At 55.1% G+C, this 20107-nt stretch overlaps 1 protein-coding gene across 1 annotated transcript in view; it reads right to left on the reverse strand.

Moving 5' to 3' along the window:
• Window positions 1–20107, reverse strand: part of tln1 (talin 1) — a 39693-nt gene that overhangs the window by 14533 nt on the left and 5053 nt on the right. Inside the window, 31 exon segments of the mRNA XM_030084234.1 lie at window positions 21–114; window positions 276–415; window positions 493–690; window positions 1194–1313; window positions 1541–1749; window positions 1872–1974; window positions 2062–2190; window positions 2399–2533; window positions 3745–3858; window positions 3954–4067; window positions 4165–4293; window positions 4371–4537; window positions 4624–4918; window positions 4988–5155; window positions 5995–6059; window positions 6062–6092; window positions 6181–6389; window positions 6504–6612; window positions 6702–6815; window positions 6914–7094; window positions 7241–7317; window positions 7476–7577; window positions 8143–8298; window positions 8613–8717; window positions 8842–8902; window positions 8984–9111; window positions 9193–9335; window positions 9412–9564; window positions 9693–9822; window positions 10669–10766; window positions 12470–12632. Of these exon segments, the coding sequence (XP_029940094.1) occupies window positions 21–114; window positions 276–415; window positions 493–690; window positions 1194–1313; window positions 1541–1749; window positions 1872–1974; window positions 2062–2190; window positions 2399–2533; window positions 3745–3858; window positions 3954–4067; window positions 4165–4293; window positions 4371–4537; window positions 4624–4918; window positions 4988–5155; window positions 5995–6059; window positions 6062–6092; window positions 6181–6389; window positions 6504–6612; window positions 6702–6815; window positions 6914–7094; window positions 7241–7317; window positions 7476–7577; window positions 8143–8298; window positions 8613–8717; window positions 8842–8902; window positions 8984–9111; window positions 9193–9335; window positions 9412–9564; window positions 9693–9822; window positions 10669–10766; window positions 12470–12599 (4107 nt within the window). The 5' untranslated portion in view covers window positions 12600–12632.

The following is a 20107-nucleotide window of genomic DNA, read 5'->3' on the forward strand; positions in this document are numbered from 1 at the left end:
CAGCGGCGTGGTGAGATCACCTCCAGCTCTCTCAGAGCGTTGTCACACTCCTTCTGGCCCGGAGCCTGCTGAGTGCACATGGTGATCAGCTGGTTGATGCTGTCCGTGACCGCCCTGCAGACACAACAGGCCGGGTGAGGAAGAGACAGACAGGAGGAGGAGGAGGAGGAGGAGGAGGAGGAGGAAGAGGAGGAGGAGGAGGAGGAGGAGGAGGAGGAGGAGGAATAGGAGGAGGAGGAGGAGGAAGAGGAGGAGGAGGAGGAGGAGGAGGTTACCGAGCAGCGGCGGCCAGCTGGTTCTTCAGGTTCGGGGAGCTGGGGTCGGTGGACAGGGCCTTGGCTGCCAGGAGCAGCTTGCTTGATGACATGGAGATGGTCTTCAGGTTGGACACCACCTGAGTCTGGTCCTCTTTGGACTGGAGGACACAGTTACACATCACTCAGAGACTGTCCCACGTGACTCTGCCGGCGTCGCGGACCCGACCGCACCGACCTGGGACGTTCCCGCCATGTCCACCCCGGCCTCCAGGAAGTTGCTGAAGTCCTGTCCGAACTTGCTGGTGGCCCTGGCCAGGTCCTGGGTGGTCCCCCTGGACGCCTGGACCACCTCGTTGGCCGACTGGTTCAGGCCCGCCGCCACCTCGTTGAGCTGGGACTGGACCTCCTGGAAGCTCCGCCCACTGGACGGGAACTAGAGCGGCGCAGGGACACACGTCACCACCGGAGCGGCGTGGAGAAGGAGACGGCGGGGGACAGGGGGCGGGACGGAGGGACGGAGGGACAGAGGGACGGAGGGACGGAGGGACGGAGGGACAGAGGGACGGAGGGACGGAGGGACGGAGGGACAGAGGGACGGAGGGACAGAGGGACAGAGGGACGGAGGGACGGAGGGACAGAGGGACGGAGGGACGGAGGGACGGAGGGACGGAGGGACGGAGGGACGGAGGGACGGAGGGACGGAGGGACGGAGGGACGGAGGGACGGAGGGACGGAGGGACAGAGGGACGGAGGGACGGAGGGACGGAGGGACAGAGGGACGGAGGGACGGAGGGACGGAGGGACGGAGGGACGGAGGGACGGAGGGACGGAGGGACGGAGGGACGGAGGGACGGAGGGACGGAGGGACGGAGGGACAGAGGGACGGAGGGACGGAGGGACGGAGGGACGGAGGGACGGAGGGACGGCGGGACTCACAGAATCGGCCAGCAGAGCCTTGCTGGCTTCGCCCACGGTGCGGATGGCGTTGTCCACGTCTCTCTGGCCAGGAAGGCAGTTCACACACCTGTTCAGGGCCTGAGACACGGCCTTAGCCACCTGCACACACACACACACACACACACACACACAGAAACACACAAAAATATAAATATCACATATATAATAAATATTTCATCCTGGTATCAGAGTTTATTTTTTCCTCCACTGTGGGACTGAAGTCTCACTTCGTCTGTAGTGAAAATCTAAAACATTCTCTTGTGAGCTACTAAACATGGTGAACTCTCGCCATGCGTGTGCGGCGTGGCGCTGGAGCTCCGCCCCACCTGGGCGAGCCTCTGCTGGCTCTCGGCGTCTCCCGGCTTGGCGATGGCCCGCTTGGTCTCCTCGATCAGGTTGCCCGACTTGTCCATGACGTCCCCGGCGCAGTCCAGCATGGCGCCGCGGGCCGCCGCGTCGTCCGTGGTGGCGGCCACGCCCCTGGCGGCCGAGGCCAGGGACTTGAGGGCCTGGGCCACGTCCCGGGCCGCCATGCCTTCCAAACAAAGAGACCAGAGTCACCCGGCGTCTGTCGGAACCTGCTGAGCCGCCAATTCCCGAAGCGGTCCAGATGTTCCACATGTTTGTGGCGGCGGGACGCCGTCCTGCGGCGCTGACCTGTGTAGTTCTCGTTTCCCTGCGTGGCTTCGCTCAGCAGCTGGGCGATGGCGGAGCTCACGGCCTTGGTGCTGGTGCCCAGGTCCTGGCAGCACTTCTCCAGCTGCACAACGCGAGGAGGAGGGGGTGAGGAAGCAATCCGGGGAGAGGTGTGTGTGTGTGTGTGTGTGTGTGTGTGTGTGTCTCTCACAGTCTCTCCTGGCAGCGGCTTCAGTTTGCCCTCCTCCGCAGACACCTTGGCCTCCTTCATGTCCTTCTCCAGGTCCCGGACCATGGACAGAGCGTTGTCTATCTCCAGAGGACCACACGCTTCCTGAGCCTGCACGTGCACGTCCGCGTGCGCGCACACACACACAAACACACACAATGTTTCACTTCAGCTGACGTCCATAATCCCTTCACTCAACGTTTCAGAGCAGGAAGCTGGAAACTACAACATATCTACACCGTGACTACTGGAAAGATCAATCAAGAGCATGGACCCTGCTGGGGACGGACAGGCGAGCGGCGGGACTCGAACACAGTACCTTCTGCGAGGCGGTGCGCAGCTCGGCCAGCGCGCTGGCCAGGTTCTTGGCACACTGGCTGAGCTGCATGGCTGAAGCCTGGTCGCCGATGGTGGGAACCGTGGCCTTGGAGGCCGTGACCATCTTGGCCCCGGGCTGCAGAGGAGGAGGAGGAGGAGGAGGAGGAGGAGGAGGAGGGGGAGGAGGAAGAGGAGGGGGAGGAGGAGGAAGAGGAGGGCGAGGAGGAGGAGGAGGAGGAAGAGGAGGGGGAGGAGGAGGAAGAGGAAGAGGAGGAGGAGGAGGAGGAGGAGGAGGAGGAAGAGGAGGGGGAGGAGGAGGAGGAGGAGGAGGAGGAGGAAGAGGAGGGCGAGGAGGAGGAGGAGGAGGAGGAGGAGGAGGAAGAGGAGGGCGAGGAGGAGGAGGAGGAGGAGGAGGAGGAAGAGGAGGGCGAGGAGGAGGAGGAGGAGGAAGAGGAGGGGGAGGAGGAGGAAGAGGAAGAGGAGGAGGAGGAGGAGGAGGAGGAGGAGGAAGAGGAGGGGGAGGAGGAGAGGAGGAGGAGGAGGAGGAAGAGGAGGGCGAGGAGGAGGAGGAGGAGGAGGAGGAGGAAGAGGAGGGCGAGGAGGAGGAGGAGGAGGAGGAGGAAGAGGAGGGGGAGGAGGAGGAAGAGGAAGAGGAGGAGGAGGAGGAAGGGCGGTCAGCGACTCCACTCACCACAGACATTCAGTTTTAACTATTCAATCACACAGATGTATCTTGTATCTTGTTTCCACTGAGGATTTGTGATCTCCACACTGTTCGTGAAGGTTCTGTTTCTGTGTGTTCTCTTTTTCCTTTTCATTTCACTAAAATATCTGAGCATCGTGTAAATTGTACGCACTGTTTTGCACCATGAGAAATGCTCAATAAAAAACTTTGCTGACAAAAAACATCAGTACAGACACATCATAAGATACATTTAAAAGAACCGAGAATCTTTTTCCAGAATTATATAAATCTATAATTTCATGAAGATGAAACTTGGATTAATTCCACAGAAACTGAAATATTTTCTGTTTTGTTCTTCATATGCCTTAAGTTTTGTAAAATATTTCAATATTAGAATAAGATCACAGGTTAAAATATTCTACTTTTCCACCTGGAGACTTTACTTCTGAGTGATTTTTATATTTGCAGACTTTATTTGTTGATATTCTCTTTGAGCCCGTCTCTTTCTCTCAGTCAAAGAACTCCCATCAGCACTGGAATTAAAAATTAGTTCTTGATGATGAACCTGGTTGAATAAAGGACTTGTGACAGACTTCCTCCTTGGTTCAGACTGTGTGTCTGTCCAGGTTTGGACCCGTGTCCCCCCCGCGCTCGCCGCTCACCTGCAGGAAGTTCTGGCTGGCGCTGATGAGGGCCAGCTGAGCGCTGGGACTGTCGGGCTGAGACTGGCTGCCCCGAACGCCCTGGACCAGCTGAGGGATCTGCTCTGCCACCACCTGCTCACACACACACAAAACACACACCACGTGAGGCCAGCAGCTTCACGTGGTGTGTGTGTGTGGCGTGTCGGTGTGTGTGTGTGCGGCGTTACCTTGCAGCTCTGGACCAGCTGCTGCTGCGCCGCCTGGTTCCTGTTGGAGGAGGCGGCGTGCTGAGCGGCGGCGATGGTCTGCGTGGCGGCGGCCGCCGCCTGCTTGGCTGCATTCTGCCAGGAGGGGGAGTGGAGGAGGCGTTTAGTCCTGCAGAGGAACATCTGGACGCGTTTCCTTCCCAGACTCCTCCTGGGCCGGGTCGGTCCTCACCTCCAGCTTGTTGACCAGCCGCTTCTTGATGGCGTTCTGGGCGGCGGCGTTGGTGGCCATCCGCAGTCCCTCGGCCGCCTCCCGCAGCTTCTGCTGCTGCTCCTCGCTGTCGGGGTTCGCCGCGGCGCCCTGAGGAGAGACTCCCTCACGTTACCACCGCCGCCGAGGCGGCGTGCGACCTCTGCCGGCGGCGGGAAACGCCAAACCTTGGCGGCCTCCACCATCTTGGCGGTGGCGTCGGCCAGCAGCTTGGCGGCGGACAGCAGCTTGCGCGAGTTCTCCAGGTCCGACTCCCCCTCGGCGTCCATCTTGATGGCGTTGACCAGGTCGGAGGTGGCCTGGGCCAGGATGCGGGCCTGACGGACCATCTCACCTGTAGGGGGCGCCGCAGGGCGAGTCAGCCACCGAACGGAGCGACGACAGCAGTAACAGCGCGTTCACGCCGCGTCCCCGCCTCACCGGCATCTCCCATGGAGCTGAAGATGTTGTCGGTCACGTCCAGGATGCGGTCGGTGGCCTCGCCGTGGCGCCCGATGGGGTGGCCGCCGCTGGCGTACTGCTTGATGTGCTGCAGCAGCTCGTTGAGGGCCTGGGTGACGCCGGTGGCGGCCACGCCCACCTGCTTCAGCAGCGCCTCGTCGCCGGTGGCGCCCTGCGACGCCTCCACGCAGCCCTCCACCGACTTGGCCACCAGCTTGCCCGCCTCGATCAGCTGCTCCTGGCACACCGGCGAGCTGATGGTCGGCGCCACCACCTGGGGAGACGGGCGGCCGTGAGATTACAGGGCAGAGCGGCGGCGGCGGGCGGCGGCGGCGGAACTCACCCTGGTGCAGGCCACCAGCTGGGACGTGGACAGGGCGCACTGCGTGGCCGCCGCGATGACCCGGTTCTGCTGCGCCGAGTCCTCGGCCTTCTGGGCCACGTTCTTGGCTTTGAGCACCAGAGCGGCGGCGGCGTTGGCCACGGCTTTGGCCAGCTGCATCAGCATGTCCTGCAACGGGGACGGCGAGACGGCGAGAGGGTGAGAACCGCCGCTCCGGCAGCGCTCCGGACAACAACGACAGACTCACAGCTGATTCACACGATGGAGACGGAAAGACGAAATTAATCCTGGAGAGAAGAATCAGACCCGAGCCGAGATCACCGGATGTAAAAACAACGATTCCACTCAGGAGGATTCCCCACGGTTTCAGCAGAGAGAACTCTTGATTCCTCCATGATTTCCAGATCGAACCTCATGACAATTTCCCACTTTTTAATAATCAGCATGTAGAACGGAAAAGAACAGACCTCTGATTGTCATCGATTCTGAAAAGATCGAACGGCGGTTAATCATCGTCCTGAAGCTTTGGTGAAACAAGGTCACCGATATGGTTCACTGATTGACTTTAAACAAAGAAAGACGGAGAGAGAGAGAGACAGAGAGAGAGGGAGAGAAGAGAGAGAGGGGAGGAGAGGAGCATTGGAGAGAGGAGAGACGAGAGCAGAGAGAGAGAGAGAGAGAGAGAGAGAGAGAGAGAGGAGACGGAGAGAGAGAGAGAGAGGAGAGAGAGAGAGAGAGAGAGAGAGAGAGAGAGAGAGAGAGAGAGAGAGAGAGAGAGAGAGAGAGAGAGACAGAGACAGAGACAGAGAGAACGTTCCCCTTAGGAAGACTTTCTTTACCAGGATTTGACCATAAGAGAGGACTCTCCCTCTGGCAGTCCTGAAAGATCCTCTACCTACAAACTGTCAAACGCAGACGTCAAGTAGAGGAAACACACCGACACACACACACACACACACACACACAAAACCAACGGTCAGCGGCTGATGGAGGGTGGAGGGACTCACCTGGAACTGGGGGTCGGTGTCGGTCTCTCCGATGTGGGACAGCAGCTCGCCGCTGGCCTGGCCACGTTCCCCGCGGCCTGCAGCAGGTTCTGCCGAGGCTGGACACAAACACACACACTCAGGTGTGGCGGAGCGGCGGCAGAGGCGGCGGAGGGGGCAGAGGGGGCGGAGGGGGCGGGGCCTTACCTCGGTGTTGGCCGGCTGCGCCGTCTTCAGCATGTCGGACACGGCGCAGGCCAGGTTCTTGGCGGCGCCCAGCAGCTGCTGGCCGTTGCCGCCCTCGTCCTCCATGAGGGCCGCCAGCAGCTTGACGCCCTTGGACATCTCCGTCAGGTTGGAGGAGATGGTGGTGACGGCGCAGCCCACGGCGGTGTAGTCCGTCTCCGCCGGGTCGCCTGAGGACGGACGGCGGAAACGCTCTCGGTCAAACTGACGCACCAACGAACAGCCCTCCACGATGAAGGCTCCGGCGGCGGGAGGCGGAGCAGAGGACGGCGCTCAGCACACACCTGCGGTGAGGTTGACCATGGAGGCCGTGCCCGCCGTGATGGCGTCCACCTGGGAGTGGATCTCATGCTTGGACTCGTCCATCTTGTTCTTGCGCCAGGCCTGGGACGCCTGTAACGAAGACAGAGGAGCAGAGTTCTCAGAGGCGTGGGACGGACAGCGGGACAGACGTCCGGCGGCGGGGAGGACGGCGTACTCACCGCGTCGGTTCCCAGAGGAGGCAGCGTGTCGAAGTCGTCCAGAGACGCCTGGGCGGCCTGGACCGCCTGCATGCTGGAGTTGATGGTTCCTGTCAGCGCCTGCTGGGCCGACGTCTGAACACAGGAAGAGAACGTTAACTCACCTGTTACAGTGAATGTGTGTGTGTGTGTGTGTGTGTGTTGAGGTGTGTGTGTGTTGCCGGAGCCGTTACCAGCGGGGGCATGTGTCCGCGGTGCATCTGCCCCGTGGTGATGTGCTGCTTGGCCTGGGGCATGGAGCCCATCTGGAAGCTCTCGGGGCCGCCGGCGCCGGGCCGCATGATGGCCGGCAGCGCCACCGAGCCCGTCTCCACCTTGCCCACCTTGTTGAACTGCTGCTGCAGCACCGTGGACCTGCGAGGCCGCCGGCCAATCAGACGCTGTTAAACACACCGATAGAGCGACACAACAGAGCGGACCGCACACACACACACACACACACACACACACACACACACACACACACACACACACACACACACACACACACACACACTTACTTTTTAGGAGACACGGAGTCCTCCAGCATGGTGGACTCTTCATCTCCCTCCAGGCCGAAGTGGTCTTTGCTCTTTTTCTATTGGAAGACAGAAATAAAGGTATTTTTGTGTGGTAATAGATTACATTATCATCACCGTTATCAATGAAAACACTCAGAGAAGTAGAGAATTATGGGTGACGCAGAGCAGAAAGCACAGCAGGCGAGACCGGACAGCCGGGTCCGGACCGGCAGACCTTCTTCAGGATGATGTCGATGTATCCGGCGATGAGCTGCGCGATCTGCTCGCCCTCCGTGGTCTGCACCGAGTAGTAGCCGTCCTGGTAGTCCCCGAAGTCCTGCAGGCAGAGCACAGGACGCCCGGCGTTGGAGACAGCGACACACACCTCTCTCTCACTGCATCGCTGAGTTTCAGAGCTGAACTTTGAGACAAGGCCTCTTTGGGACTTCTAGAACTTTTGTGTCCAGGCGCCGCCTGGTGGCCGACAGCTGTACTGCCGCACTGACCAGGCTGGGATCAGGTTTAAATAATCGTAGACACTGTACTGTCAAAACACCAGGAGGACAAAAATTTAACTATTTAAGAATGCATAGACGACAGTGAGGCTATTTAAGAAGAAGAAATGTTAGTCAGAACACGGCTGAGAGGTTAAATCATCCATCTAACGGCGTCGATGTTAAACAAACCTCCTCAGACCTCGTCTGACTCTCAGATAAAGCAGAATAAATCAGGGCTGCTGCGCCTCTGACACGCTCTCTCCATTAATCCTGCCTGAACGGAAACGCTGCCGTAGATGTGTGAACAGAGATAACACGAGGAGTGTTTTCATTCTGAGGCCAGGAGCACAAATCAGCCGTTTACCGGGCTCTCCAGCCGCTCCCGCCGCTCCGGCAGGAACTCACCAGGGTGAAGCTCTTGGGGGACGCCGCCCAGCGCTTGATGTTGGTCAGGTTCCACTCCTGAATCACCTCCTTGCTCCTCTCGTCCACCCTCATCACGCTCTCCTTGGTGATGCCGAGCAGACGAGGCACCAGCTTGTTCTTCCCCTTCATCTTCTCCTGCGAGCGGCGGAAGAACAAAACCACGCTCAGACATCTCATCGCCGTTTCCTTGATTTGCCTAAAATTATATCAATTTCTGTAAAGGCTCTAACGCCATTTTTTCCCGTTACAGACTGCACACATCTTCAACATAGAAGAAATTCGGCCATCGTCCACCACGGTGAAATGAAACATGCCGTGCAGTCTGTATTCTACTTCAGTGGAATTCCTCATCAACGTTCCTGTTTTGATATCTGAGCCCATCCCCGCTGCTCACATAATGCAGTGAACCACCAGGCTACAGCGGGGACGGGGGACGGACCGGTCCTCACCTTGACCAGGAAGAAGGACACTCCGTAGGTCTTCAGAGACCGGGCCAGCTTCACGTAGCTGACCTTGGCCTCGATCTCCGTCATGTTCTGGCAGTTTTTGTGAGCCTGCAGAGAGAGAGAAACATCCTGAGGGGGGGGAGGTCCACTGCAGGGAACAGCTCCCCTCGCTGAGGCTCAGCGTGGGAGGACCCTCCTCCCTCATGGTCCTGGTTCAGGACCCTCTGCTCACCTGGAAGATCCTCTTCTCCCCTTTGTGCTTGATGTACTCTTTGGGAAGGAACTCCTTCAGACTGAGGAGGAGACGGTTCCACGGTGAACGACCGAGCGTCAGGGTTTATTTTCACTGATGAGGAGGAGCGGCCGGTACTCACTCTAAGAACCCGGACTTGTGTTTGGACTCGTTGTGGTCGCCGAACTGAATCTGGCACTGATAACCCGCAAAGTCACAGGCCTTATCGAAGGAGACGGGGTGCGAGCCGTTCAGGATGTCGTCCCGGGCCTGGACACACACCAGAAACAGCCGTCACACACCAGAACCAGCCGTCAGCCCCTCCCCTCCCCCATCCCCCCATCCCCCCACCTGTACGTAGAGCAGGTTGAGCTGGACGGGGTCTCTGGAGTCCACGTTCTGGTCCGAGTAGAAGAACTTCCTGCGGAGCAGCAGCATCTCGGTCTCCTCCACGCCCTGCTCCCTCAGGGTGCGGCCGTGGTCCAGCCAGTTCACTGGGGGACAGACGGGGACTGGGTCAGACTCGGGGCGGCCCCGCTGGCGCTCGGCGCCGCTCGGCGTCTCGCTCACGCTCGTCGTCCGTGTGGAGCTTCTGCTTCAGCTTCTCCATCTTCTTGTCGTTGCTCAGCAGGGTCTTGTCCCTCTTCAGGGTCCCTGTGGTCTCCTCCTTCTTCTCCTCGCCCAGGTCTCGCACCAGGGAGTACTCGTCGTAGTTTGTGATGCCTGAAAGACGAGTCCGGCTCAGATCGCAGCAGAAACCGGCCGGCGGCGGCGGCGGCGGCGGCGGCGGCGGCGGCGGCGGGCGGCGACGGCGGCGACGGCGGCGGCGGCGACGGCGTCTCCGAACCCACCTATCCTCGCGCAGATGGTCATGAGCATGTCGCTGACGATCTTGGAGTCGTCCACCATGACGGTCTTCACCGTGCCGTCCAGCATGCGGATCTTCAGAGGCCTCTGCTTCTTCTTGTACTCCAGAGTGTCCTGTCACACACACACACACACACACACACACACACCGGTTCAGGCAATGATGTGAAAGTGTGTGTCGGATTAAATACGCAGACTTCTGCTCTCAGCATTTCTACATGCAATCAGAAATAAGTTCAACATTCATCCCGATTTCCGAGGTACACAGAGAAGAATAAAACAATCTTGCTGGTGACACTCATCAACCGTTTTTTAAAATAAGGTTTCAAATTTGGACGAAAACATGAAGAGAAGTCTGCAGAAAAGTTTCAGTCTCCCTCCAGCAACAGACGACGACACAGCGGTCCACAACGACAGTTCTTAGAGCATCAAATCCCGCCGTAATGAGGAATTTTTAGTCAAACAGATATTTCTGAAACATGATCTCTGCAACTCTTCAACTGTCTAGTCTGACAGCAAACGAGAAATTCTAACAAACTGGACTCAAAATAAAAGAATACCGACTCTCTGAGACCTCACGCGCTAAACACTGCTGCTCTCTGCATGCTGCACCATTAAAACGGGGTGTGTGTGTGTGTGTGTGCGTGTGTGTGTGTGTGCGTTCTTGTATTTCTATCCTTGTCGGGGCCAAATGTCCCCACAAGGATAGCAAAACGTGAAACGACGTGCCTTGTGGGGACCTTTTTCCGGTCCTAAGTAGGAGAAACAGTGTTTTCTTGACCATGTTGTTACTGAAAAAAGTAAAAGTGCAAAAACATTTCTTTAGGGTTAGGCTTTATTGTGGTGTGGGTTAGGGTTAGGGTAAGGGTCAGGGTTAGGGGCTAGACATGAATGGGAGTCAATGGACGGTCCCCACAAGGATAGAAATACAAGACTGTGCGTGTGTGCGTGTGTGCTCACCCCATTCCTCAGCATGTAGTAGTCCAGCGCCTTGCCGGCCTCCAGCCAGATGCCTTTCTTTGGGTCCTCATCAGACAGAAACAGCCCGTAGTCATTGGCTGCAACAGGAAACACACATTCTGACTGAGTCACTGTGATTTTTGGTGTGTGTGTGTGTGTGTGTGTGTGTGTGTGTGTGTGTGTGTGTGTGTGTGTGTGTGTGTGTGTGTGTGTGTGTGTGTGTGTGTGTGTGTGAGCTGCTATCGTCTCATGCTCCGCTGCCTGTGAACCCGGTCAGTGGATCACTGGGTGAGGATCTGATCCGGTGACCCCCCGAGGATCCGGGCCTGCCGGTCTGGAGAAGGACCGCGAGGAGAACCGGAGCTCCCCGAGCCGCCAGCCTCACTCCGCCTCTCCAGAGCGAGTCGGGACAGGCCGAGCGAAGCGTTTCTGTCGACGCAGACATAACTCTGCCTGCTCTGCGGGGCGGCCGGCCGGCCGGCTGCTCTGCTGCACAGCCTGTAATCTACCGGGGGGGAAAGGTAGCAGATCGTCCACGTTTCAGCTCATTCTGGAACATTCTGTCCTCGGGCCAGCTGCAAACCAACTGCAGCCAGTTTCACTTCGTTTTCACACAACTTCTGCCTCCACGAGGCTGCTGGCAGAGGGAGGGACGAAGACCAACAACTTTAAAAACATGAGAACAAATGAAAGAAACCTAAAACTACATCGCATTAACCCTCAAAGGGAGGAGCGACGTCCCGCCGTGCAGGTACACGGCGCAGATCCAGCGGCTCGCCGCCAGCTCCCACAGAGAACAGAGCAGACCGGAGCAATAAAACCAAGCCTCAGGTCTTAGACCCAGCAGCACGGCACTGTTGCACTATGGGTGTTGTTTCTGAGTCACTGCGGCCTGGGAGCGTTGTTTACTGCAGTTCAGTCAAGATACTGCGATAATGCTCAGACAGTACAAACCCAGAGCACCGTCTCTCTTCATCCGACCCCTCAGGAAGGCAGAGGTAATCTGTTACATGCAGAACTGAAGACTCACACATCTTCTCAACAACACAGGAGTCAATCTCAAAAGAAGCAGCAGCAGTTCTTTTTTGTTTTGTTGATTTTGTTCTTTTGGTTAGAAAAAAACGGTCTCAAACTGTCAGAGATATTTCACTTTCAACACTCAGCGGGTTAATGAGGAAATGAAAACATGCGTCATGGTTTCTGGGAGGGACCAGAAAATTCATCGAGACCAAGACGGGCACAGCGGAGGTCTGCACCGCCAGAGCGCCGGCCAGCAGAGCGGCTTCCTCCACCACAAGGAGCAGAGCCGCACTTTAAATATAAATGTTAAGGATTCAAACACATCATCACTTCCTGCTGTGTAACTGGTGAGACTGTGCAGCATTGACTGATGGGACGATACTAACAGAACTTTGACCACTGGGTTTTTCTTTCCTCCAGAAGCCGTCCAGAGCAGAGCTTCCTCGGCGTTCTTCAGTTTACATTTTCCATTTCCTCAGGATCAAGTGAAGAACAAGAAGCAGAACCTCCTTCAAGCGACGGCTTTATTTTATGATGTCTTAATGAAAACTGTCTCCTCTTCACCATCCAGGACCCTCCAACGCTGGGCGGGTCATTTTCCAGGAGATCTGATTGGTCAGGAGGCGGAGCCGTAATACTCGCTGATCTGTCATCCAGTGTGTGTGTGTGTGTGTGTGTGTGTGTGTGTGTGTGTGTGTGTGTGTGTGTGTGTGTGTGTGTGTGTGTGTGTGTGTGTGTGTGTGTGTGTGTGTGTGTGTGTGTGTGTGTGTCTCAGCCTCACGCTGGCCCAGCTGAGCCTCGGGGACTCTCTCCCGGATGATGCGGCAGGCGTCGTACACCATGGTGGAGGGCTCGAACTGCATGGTCTTCACCACGTTCCCCACGCCGATCTTCAGCGACAGCGCCACCATGACTGCTGCTCTGCTCCTCCGCCCAACTCACACCTGCAGAAGGATACGAGCACATTGAAGTTAACGTATTCACAAGACAACGAGTCCGAAACACAGCTTGTTGCCGTCGCTGTCCTGCAGTGTGAAAGTGTACTTCCATCACTTCAGGGAATTCTGCATTCTTCCGTTCAGTCTTGGCGAACATGAGAGCGTGAGAAACGCAGTTGTGGCAGGAAACTGAGGGTCACCACACATATAGAAAGATCAGAAAAAATAAAAACAATCCATGACCTTTCACCCTTTAACAGTGCGGCTGCACTCTTCTCTCACACGTCCAGCATTTCATACGTTATTAACATTTCATGTTTATTAAAACATTTAAATGTTCAGTTACAGTTTGATCTTCACGAGCTCGCATCTATTAGAAAAGTCAGAACACTTTCAGAGTATTTTGGAGACGATGGTCAACAGAAGAGTCCTGAGAGGCGGGAGCCTGCAGGAAGTGAGGTCTTCATCTGGCAGTGACGGCGGGCGGCGGGCCGAATGTCACAACACAGACACCCTGACACCTCCAGCTGACACCAACACCGCCCCCCTGCCTGCCCCCACGGTGGCAGGAGGGGCAAGCACACACACACACACACACACACACACACACGAGCGCCGGGAGCTGCAGCGGCACCGGGACGCAGGTAAAATTAGAAGCCGGTGGACATTTCCGTCTGCGAGTGGAGCCGTGTGTTCAGCCTGAACCTGCCGGAAGGCCGTTAAAGTAACATTGGTGGCAGTGAAATGTGTTCTCATGCTCCTCCTCCATCCAGCAAAGTGAATAAGGTTTATTCCACAAGGCGCGAGAGCCCAGCTCAATCACATTCTCCCGAGTTAAACTTCAAATCAAAGCAACGTTCAGCCTTCTGAGCAGGTCTGTTTGAGTTGATGACCCTTTAATACCTGCTTTAGTCTTTATATTTACATATGTATAAATATTAATAAGCCTTTGTATGCTGTCGGCACCTGGAGCGTCTTTATAGCTTTACTCACTACTTATCTGTTCTGATAAAATATCAAAAGGTGACAAATACACAGTATTTTCAGTCCCTGTAAACAGAATCTCTTTCTCTTTTTTATTTTACACCACTGGATGCAGACTGGGCTCCTTCAGGATCTTTAATGCTCCCTGTCCTCTCACACATTTTCCCAGAATGCTTTAAAAGATACTTATTACAATAGTTCAGTTGTAATTGAGCGGGACAACAGAGTGGAGCGTGCCTGACGGAAATCAGTGTTTAGTGACGGCTCTGCTGCCCCCTCAGACTAGGAAGTCTGGGTTCCTGCTCCCTGGACAGAACAGAACCAAAACCTTCCCAGCATCATGACTTCCTCAGCATTTTTAAAGACGTCAGAAAGAGAAAATAAAGCAATATTTCCAACAATCTGGGAATCAGAGAGGAGCAGATCCCATCTGTCCACATCAAAACCTCAACCCAGCACGTCTGTCACTGACTAAATGACAAGAATCTGGAATAAAACACTGAATAAACCAGTAAACAACTGACTTATTTAATGTTTCCACAGTGTTTACAGTGGATCTGTGTGCGAGGGGAAAGTGTGAGATCACGTTGAAATGCGTCATTGCTGTCAGCTGGAGGAAGATGCTCTAAAATTCAGGAGTTGGTGCTTCTTTCCTCTCATTATCTCTGGAAAAATGACAGGAAAACACAGAGCGAATGAACCGGCAGGCAGACTGACGCAGGCAGCTCTTCCAGGGAGAAGCCCGCTGGCTTCCAGTTAATCAGCCCGTCAACAGGAGTTCAGGAAAACAGTGACTGTCAGCAGTGACCAATATCCTTCCCTCTCTTTTGGCTTTGAAAGGACTGCTGTTTGACGCTCCGTCAATAAAGTTGAACTGAATTAGCAGGGGCAGAGAGTGCTAGCGCTAGCAGCTAGCGGTGTGAGCGGCTGGAGAACCACGTTCAGACCAAACCTTCAGAACGTCACTGCAGTGAGACGATAAATGTCTTTATGTGGACCACAGAGACTGAATATGTGAATACTGTCATCCATCCAGTTCTAACCAAGTCTTCTGCTTCTTTCTGTCTCTTAATCAAGTTAAAAACATTTTTTAAAACTATAAAAATTCTGACACTGGAGTTCAGAGAAGGTCAGACTGTTCCAGAACTTGCTCCATCCCTGTTTTTCCACATTTTTCTCTTGATATCTCACATTTTGATTTGTATCCATTACATAACTAACCTATTGCTGCAACTTTTTATTTCGCTGAACGCCTCTCATCCCGGTGTCACACATGAAATAATATCTGCATTCGGCAGCTATTCAGCTATTTCTGTGTGGTATGTGTGTGTGTGTGTGTGTGTGTGTGTGTGTGTGTGTGTGTGTGTGTGTGTGTGTGTGTGTGTGTGTGTGTGTGTGCGTGTGTGGGGGGGGGGGGTTCAGGTGTCTGTGGCTTGGTCTCCAGACTGACTCGGATCTTCCTCTTCTCTGGAGCGAGCGGGTTCCTCTGAGGTCTCAATCGGACATCCTGATGTCACTTCCTGTTTTAAAAAGCCCCACAACGCCATAAAAGGGCATTTCAGCCCTCGGCCTGCTCCCGGCCGCGGCGCAGCCAGAGGAGGGTCGCTCCGTTCGGCTGACAGGAAGAGGAGAGCTCCTCCGCCGCCGTCCCGGAGCGAGAGACGCTCCACGGCGCTGAGAAGCAGGACGAACGCGGCTCCTGTTTGATTCTTATCTCGTCTCACAACGCAGAGTCTTCACTGAGTACTTCCCTCTCCGCCCTGAAAGAGGAAGTGCGCCGTCGCAGCAGCTACAGCAGTGCATGTTGAAGAATCCGGCGCTCTGCTCGAGCTTCAGACGTGAAAAACAAGACCGACAGCGACCGATCAGGATCTGCAGCCGCTGCATTATCTCATATTTTAACTAGAGTGAGAGATTTCCGTCGTCAGAGAAGAGCTCTCCTTCTGTTCAGTGAATTGTGTGTTTTTTTCTTCTCCCCTCCTACACGCTGACCTCGGAGTCACGTCCACCCGCCGGGCGGAAACACAGAGCCCGGTTCATTCGGGACGCACATAAACCAGGACTTGACCCTCAAATCTACGTCTCTGGATCGTGAAGGAAACTGGAAGTTCCTGGAGAACATGCAAACCCCACACAGACGGCCCCTGAATGCGGACTGGTTCTATCTGACAGACGCCCGGAGAGGCCTGAGCGACTGATCCAGACGTAGAAGCATCTTTAAACACAGCGTGCTTCCTCTGGCTGGACTTCCCGTTCCGCCTCACACCGACAGCAGCGCTCCGATACCGTCCATCACTCTATCTCACTCCCTTCAGACCCCGGCGGACGCCACTGCCGCCGCCGCTTTCATCCGCCGGCAATCAGAGGAACAGCGCCGTCACTTATCTCGTGGTGCCAGGAAAAACACACTTTGGCTGCAGGGAGCGTGGCGAGACGTCAAAACGTCCACTACATCAACACGGTCCGGTCCCAGACAGCTCCACGTCCGGCCAAGAACTACAGAGGTCACCGAAACGTTACTGAAAATAAAGACGTCCTGCAACACCTGAAAAAAGCCATTTAGGAGAATGAAATACCTGCAAACAAGTGTGATAAAACAGGAATAACTAACGATGCACAGAATGCATCCTCAACGGATAACTGACGAGCATGCCATTGACTTGACTCTTTTTTTATGAAAAAAATTACAAAAAACCTGCAGAATTAAGTTATTTATTTCCAATAAATGCAGTTACATTTTTGGAATGCCACTTCCAAAATGCAACAACCGGTTTGATAAGTTATTACATAATTCACACGATTACAATACCGGCTCAAACTTCGGCACGTTTCTTCATGACAGATGAAGCAGCCCCTGCTGCCGGGCTGCAGCCTGGCCGAGGCCGGCTGTGGCGCACTCATGTGGTTTTGGTCAGTCGTCATGTTCTGCTCGTGCTCCTGCCGTGAGGCTGCAGTTTTCAGCAGAGCTCATGTTGAATGTATATTTATCTCAGGTCAGTCCGTCTTTCACAATATGTTAAAAAAAGCGGTGTGTTGCAGTAATGATGAACTTGTGAAACGTGCGGCGCTCCTGCTGGAGGAAGCACCTCACTGAGCATCACGGCACGAGTCCACAAGTGCAAAGTGAAAGAAGTGTCTGTGGTTAAGAGCAGTTGACTCGGAGTTCACGCCGCTGTGTCGACCTCTGCCTGCACACAATTAGAAAACGCACCATGCAAATAGCCGACGGCGGTTCTCTGAAACCCTCAGACCTTCATGAAGAGCCTAACCCCCCCGACCGGCCCACAGCGCTGCGCAGATGCAGTTCGCTCAGCGTTTAGCGATGCGTTTGTGGATGTTGGCATGGCGATCGCCTGCGCCGCTGCTTGTTGCAGCAGTTTCCTGAGCTGCCGAGTGTCTGCCTTCCTTGCACAGTGTGGCAGAGTCAGAGCGTGCATGGTGCGTCGGCGCCGGCGGCAGGCAGATGGGCGACGTCTGGGCCGGGTCCGGATCGGCGGCCCACGCCCCGCCGCCGAGCTGTCAGTGCAGACAGGAAACAGCTGCTGCTCATAATGTCAACCTGATGAACGGGCGGACAAAGACGGAACCGCCCGGCCCGGAACCAGAACGTCACGAGGGGAAACGGCGTGGAGGTGACACACGGCGCCGACGCCCTCACTCTTCATTCCTCCTGCAAACATCTCTGTAACCACGGCTCTGCCTCCTCCAGTAAACAGGAAACGGACGATGGAATTCACCCAAAAACAGGCAGGAAATGAGGATAATTATTGCTGTTTGAGGCAGTCGTACAGATATCAGATCACTCTGAAGGTCGAGGGAGGCGCATTCCCAGAGAGTGTGGCCAGTTTGAGGGAAAAGCCCCTCAAAAGAAGCGAGGTTCACCTGGTGAAGAAGGGAGCGCTCGCGTTTCCTGCCGCTGAACACGCACTGCCCTACTTATGACCACATTAACAGAACGATCCTAGAAAGCAGGCGCGAGTCCTCAAGTCCTCTGACAGGTTCACATTTCACCCACTTCACCGTGCCAAACTCGCCACGAAAACAAACACGAAAGATTAACACATCGCAAGTTTTCTTTCCAAACACTGCAACAAACAAAGCATTCTTCAACAAATACTCCGAAATATTACATCAATTTATCATAAAAAGGCCGTCCGGAGTGGGAAATCCAGTCATTCCACTGCAGACTGATGAGGAACAAAACGTTGAGGGTTCAAACGGTGATAACTGACAGAGGTTTAGTGAATGAGAAGCACAAAGAGCAGAATAACAATGTGATGATTTCAGAAATACAACAACCTATGCAGATAATTAGGGCTGGGACGACGCGTCGACGTAATCGATGACGTCGACGCAAAAACTGCACGTCGATGCGTCGTCTCAGAATCAAAAAAATGGCGGCGGCATCAAGTAGCAGCAAGTTGGGGGAGAAGAAAAGATCCCGTAATAGATGTGGATAATGTTGGAGCTCCTCTCCCCAGCAGAGAAGCACTTTGAGTCAGCCTCGGCTGTCACGGTGCCTTGGTGCCTGACTTCCAGGGGCCGAGTTGGGGCCGACTGGGTAAACGGCCCGGAGCTGCCCCACGGAGGCTGACGGGAGAGGTCCGGATCTCCGCTCCCGGGTTGAGGCGCGCTCCGTGCCGGCCGCGGAGCGCACGGGGACCCGCCGCATAAACACGGAGGCGGAGAGGAGCTCCGCGACGGATTTAAAAATGAATCGTTAGATTAATCGATGCATCGAAGAACTATTTCCTAGATTAATCGATTACAAAAATAATCGTTTAACCCAGCCCAACAGATGATGTTCAGGTCTGATTTCCTGCTCAGACTCAACAACACGGATCTAAAGTCACCAAAATAATACGCCGTGAAAAGGTCACACCAGTACTTTTTAAAGAGAACAATCATTTTGTTTTGTACAAACGACCACTAATTTCAGCAGAGTGTTTAAAATCTGCGATCCCTGTGCGGAGCTGGAGCTGTCAAAGTGAGGGGCTTTCAGGCTCTTCTCTCCGATTTCAGGACACATTTTTCACAAAACTTTGACAGGGTCCCAAAGTTCACAGCGTCTGAATCAAGCCGTCCGCCTCAGTTTCCTTCCATATTTGAGATTCTTTTAAATCTACTGAGCACGGAAACCTGATTTATCAGAGTTGAGTCTCTTTTGGCCGGTACTGCTCACGTCAGTGACGCCATGAGGATAAATCTGCGACGTCCAGCAGATCGCCGCCGAGCGCACTCAGGAGGAAGCGGGCCTCGGCTTCCCGGAGAAGCGCCGCCGGTTTGTTTGGGAGCTCTGTCTGATCGCCGAGGCTCCAGGTGGGCTCTGCAACCCCAAAATTAGCCGCCAGGACGCATTTAGCCGCTCCATGAGCGTGGAGCTGGCGCGCTACCTCCAGCCCAGCGGAGGAATTCATCTGCACATTCCTCTGGAATACCAGCGCCGAAACGCAGGCGGAGGGAGAGGAGGAGGAAGAGAGGCTTCACTGGGCCTTATGGCGGCGGCGGCGGCCAGCACGGGAGCTAAAAGCAGCCCGTCCCGGCGGAGGACAGGAATGCGAGGATGGAGAGAGACTGATAGCATCTGAGGCCGGAGGCGGTTTTCGCCCTCAGTCAGGACAGCGGCGAGCAAAGCCGTTTGGACAGAACAGCGTTCTGGAGATAAGACTTCCAAATCCTTCAGCAGCTGAGAATTAAGAGCCGTCGTGATGAACTTCGCCAGGCCGCACCACTGGGGTGTGAAACTGTCACATTCAGATCCGGAGCTGGTCTGAAAGACGCCGAAATAACCTCACAAATGAGACTGATGAGTGTAAAGAAGCTCTGGAAATGTAGCGATGTCAGCAGTTTTATTTTGGAAAGCCTGCTGAAGGCCGGGTGTGACACCGCCGTCCTGTCAGCACTTCACTCCAGCCTCCAACACTTTCTGCACAGTTCTGCATTTTTTTCCCCAATCGGCATCAAACACATGAAACGCCTCGAGTGTAAAACGCTCGGTACAAATAAACTGGTCTTATTCTGCAGCATTTAAAGCCACAAAAGTCCAGTTTCACGAGCCAATTTCACACAAACTCCCAGTTTAACTCATCAATATCATCATGAAAGATCCACACGAGCAGAGCGGCGGCCAGCGTCTTCAACCTGCTCTCCATCCTGTCTGAAATCACTCAAAAAATTTTATGGGAGATATTAATGAGCCCTGAGGCCACAGGAGGGATCTGGGCGTTAAAGTGAAGGATGCGACGCCTCCAGGCAGCCCGCCGGCCCCCGTCCCGCTGACTGAACCCCCCAGGCATCTGCCGCAGACCTGGGAACCTGCTGCTCGCGAAAACAAATGATTTCTTGTGCCGAGTAGTGGCGGCACATGATGTCTTGACCAAATATGGCCGAGTTAAAACACTACGGCCCGGTCTGGGCGGCATGCCGGAATGAGAAGCAGGTTTCCTTAAGTGGTGTGTGAGTGTGAGTGTGGGCCACGGAGCAACACACTGACACAC

The sequence above is a fragment of the Salarias fasciatus genome (assembly GCF_902148845.1).
Source record: "Salarias fasciatus chromosome 7 unlocalized genomic scaffold, fSalaFa1.1 super_scaffold_4, whole genome shotgun sequence".
Lineage (NCBI taxonomy): Eukaryota > Metazoa > Chordata > Actinopteri > Blenniiformes > Blenniidae > Salarias > Salarias fasciatus.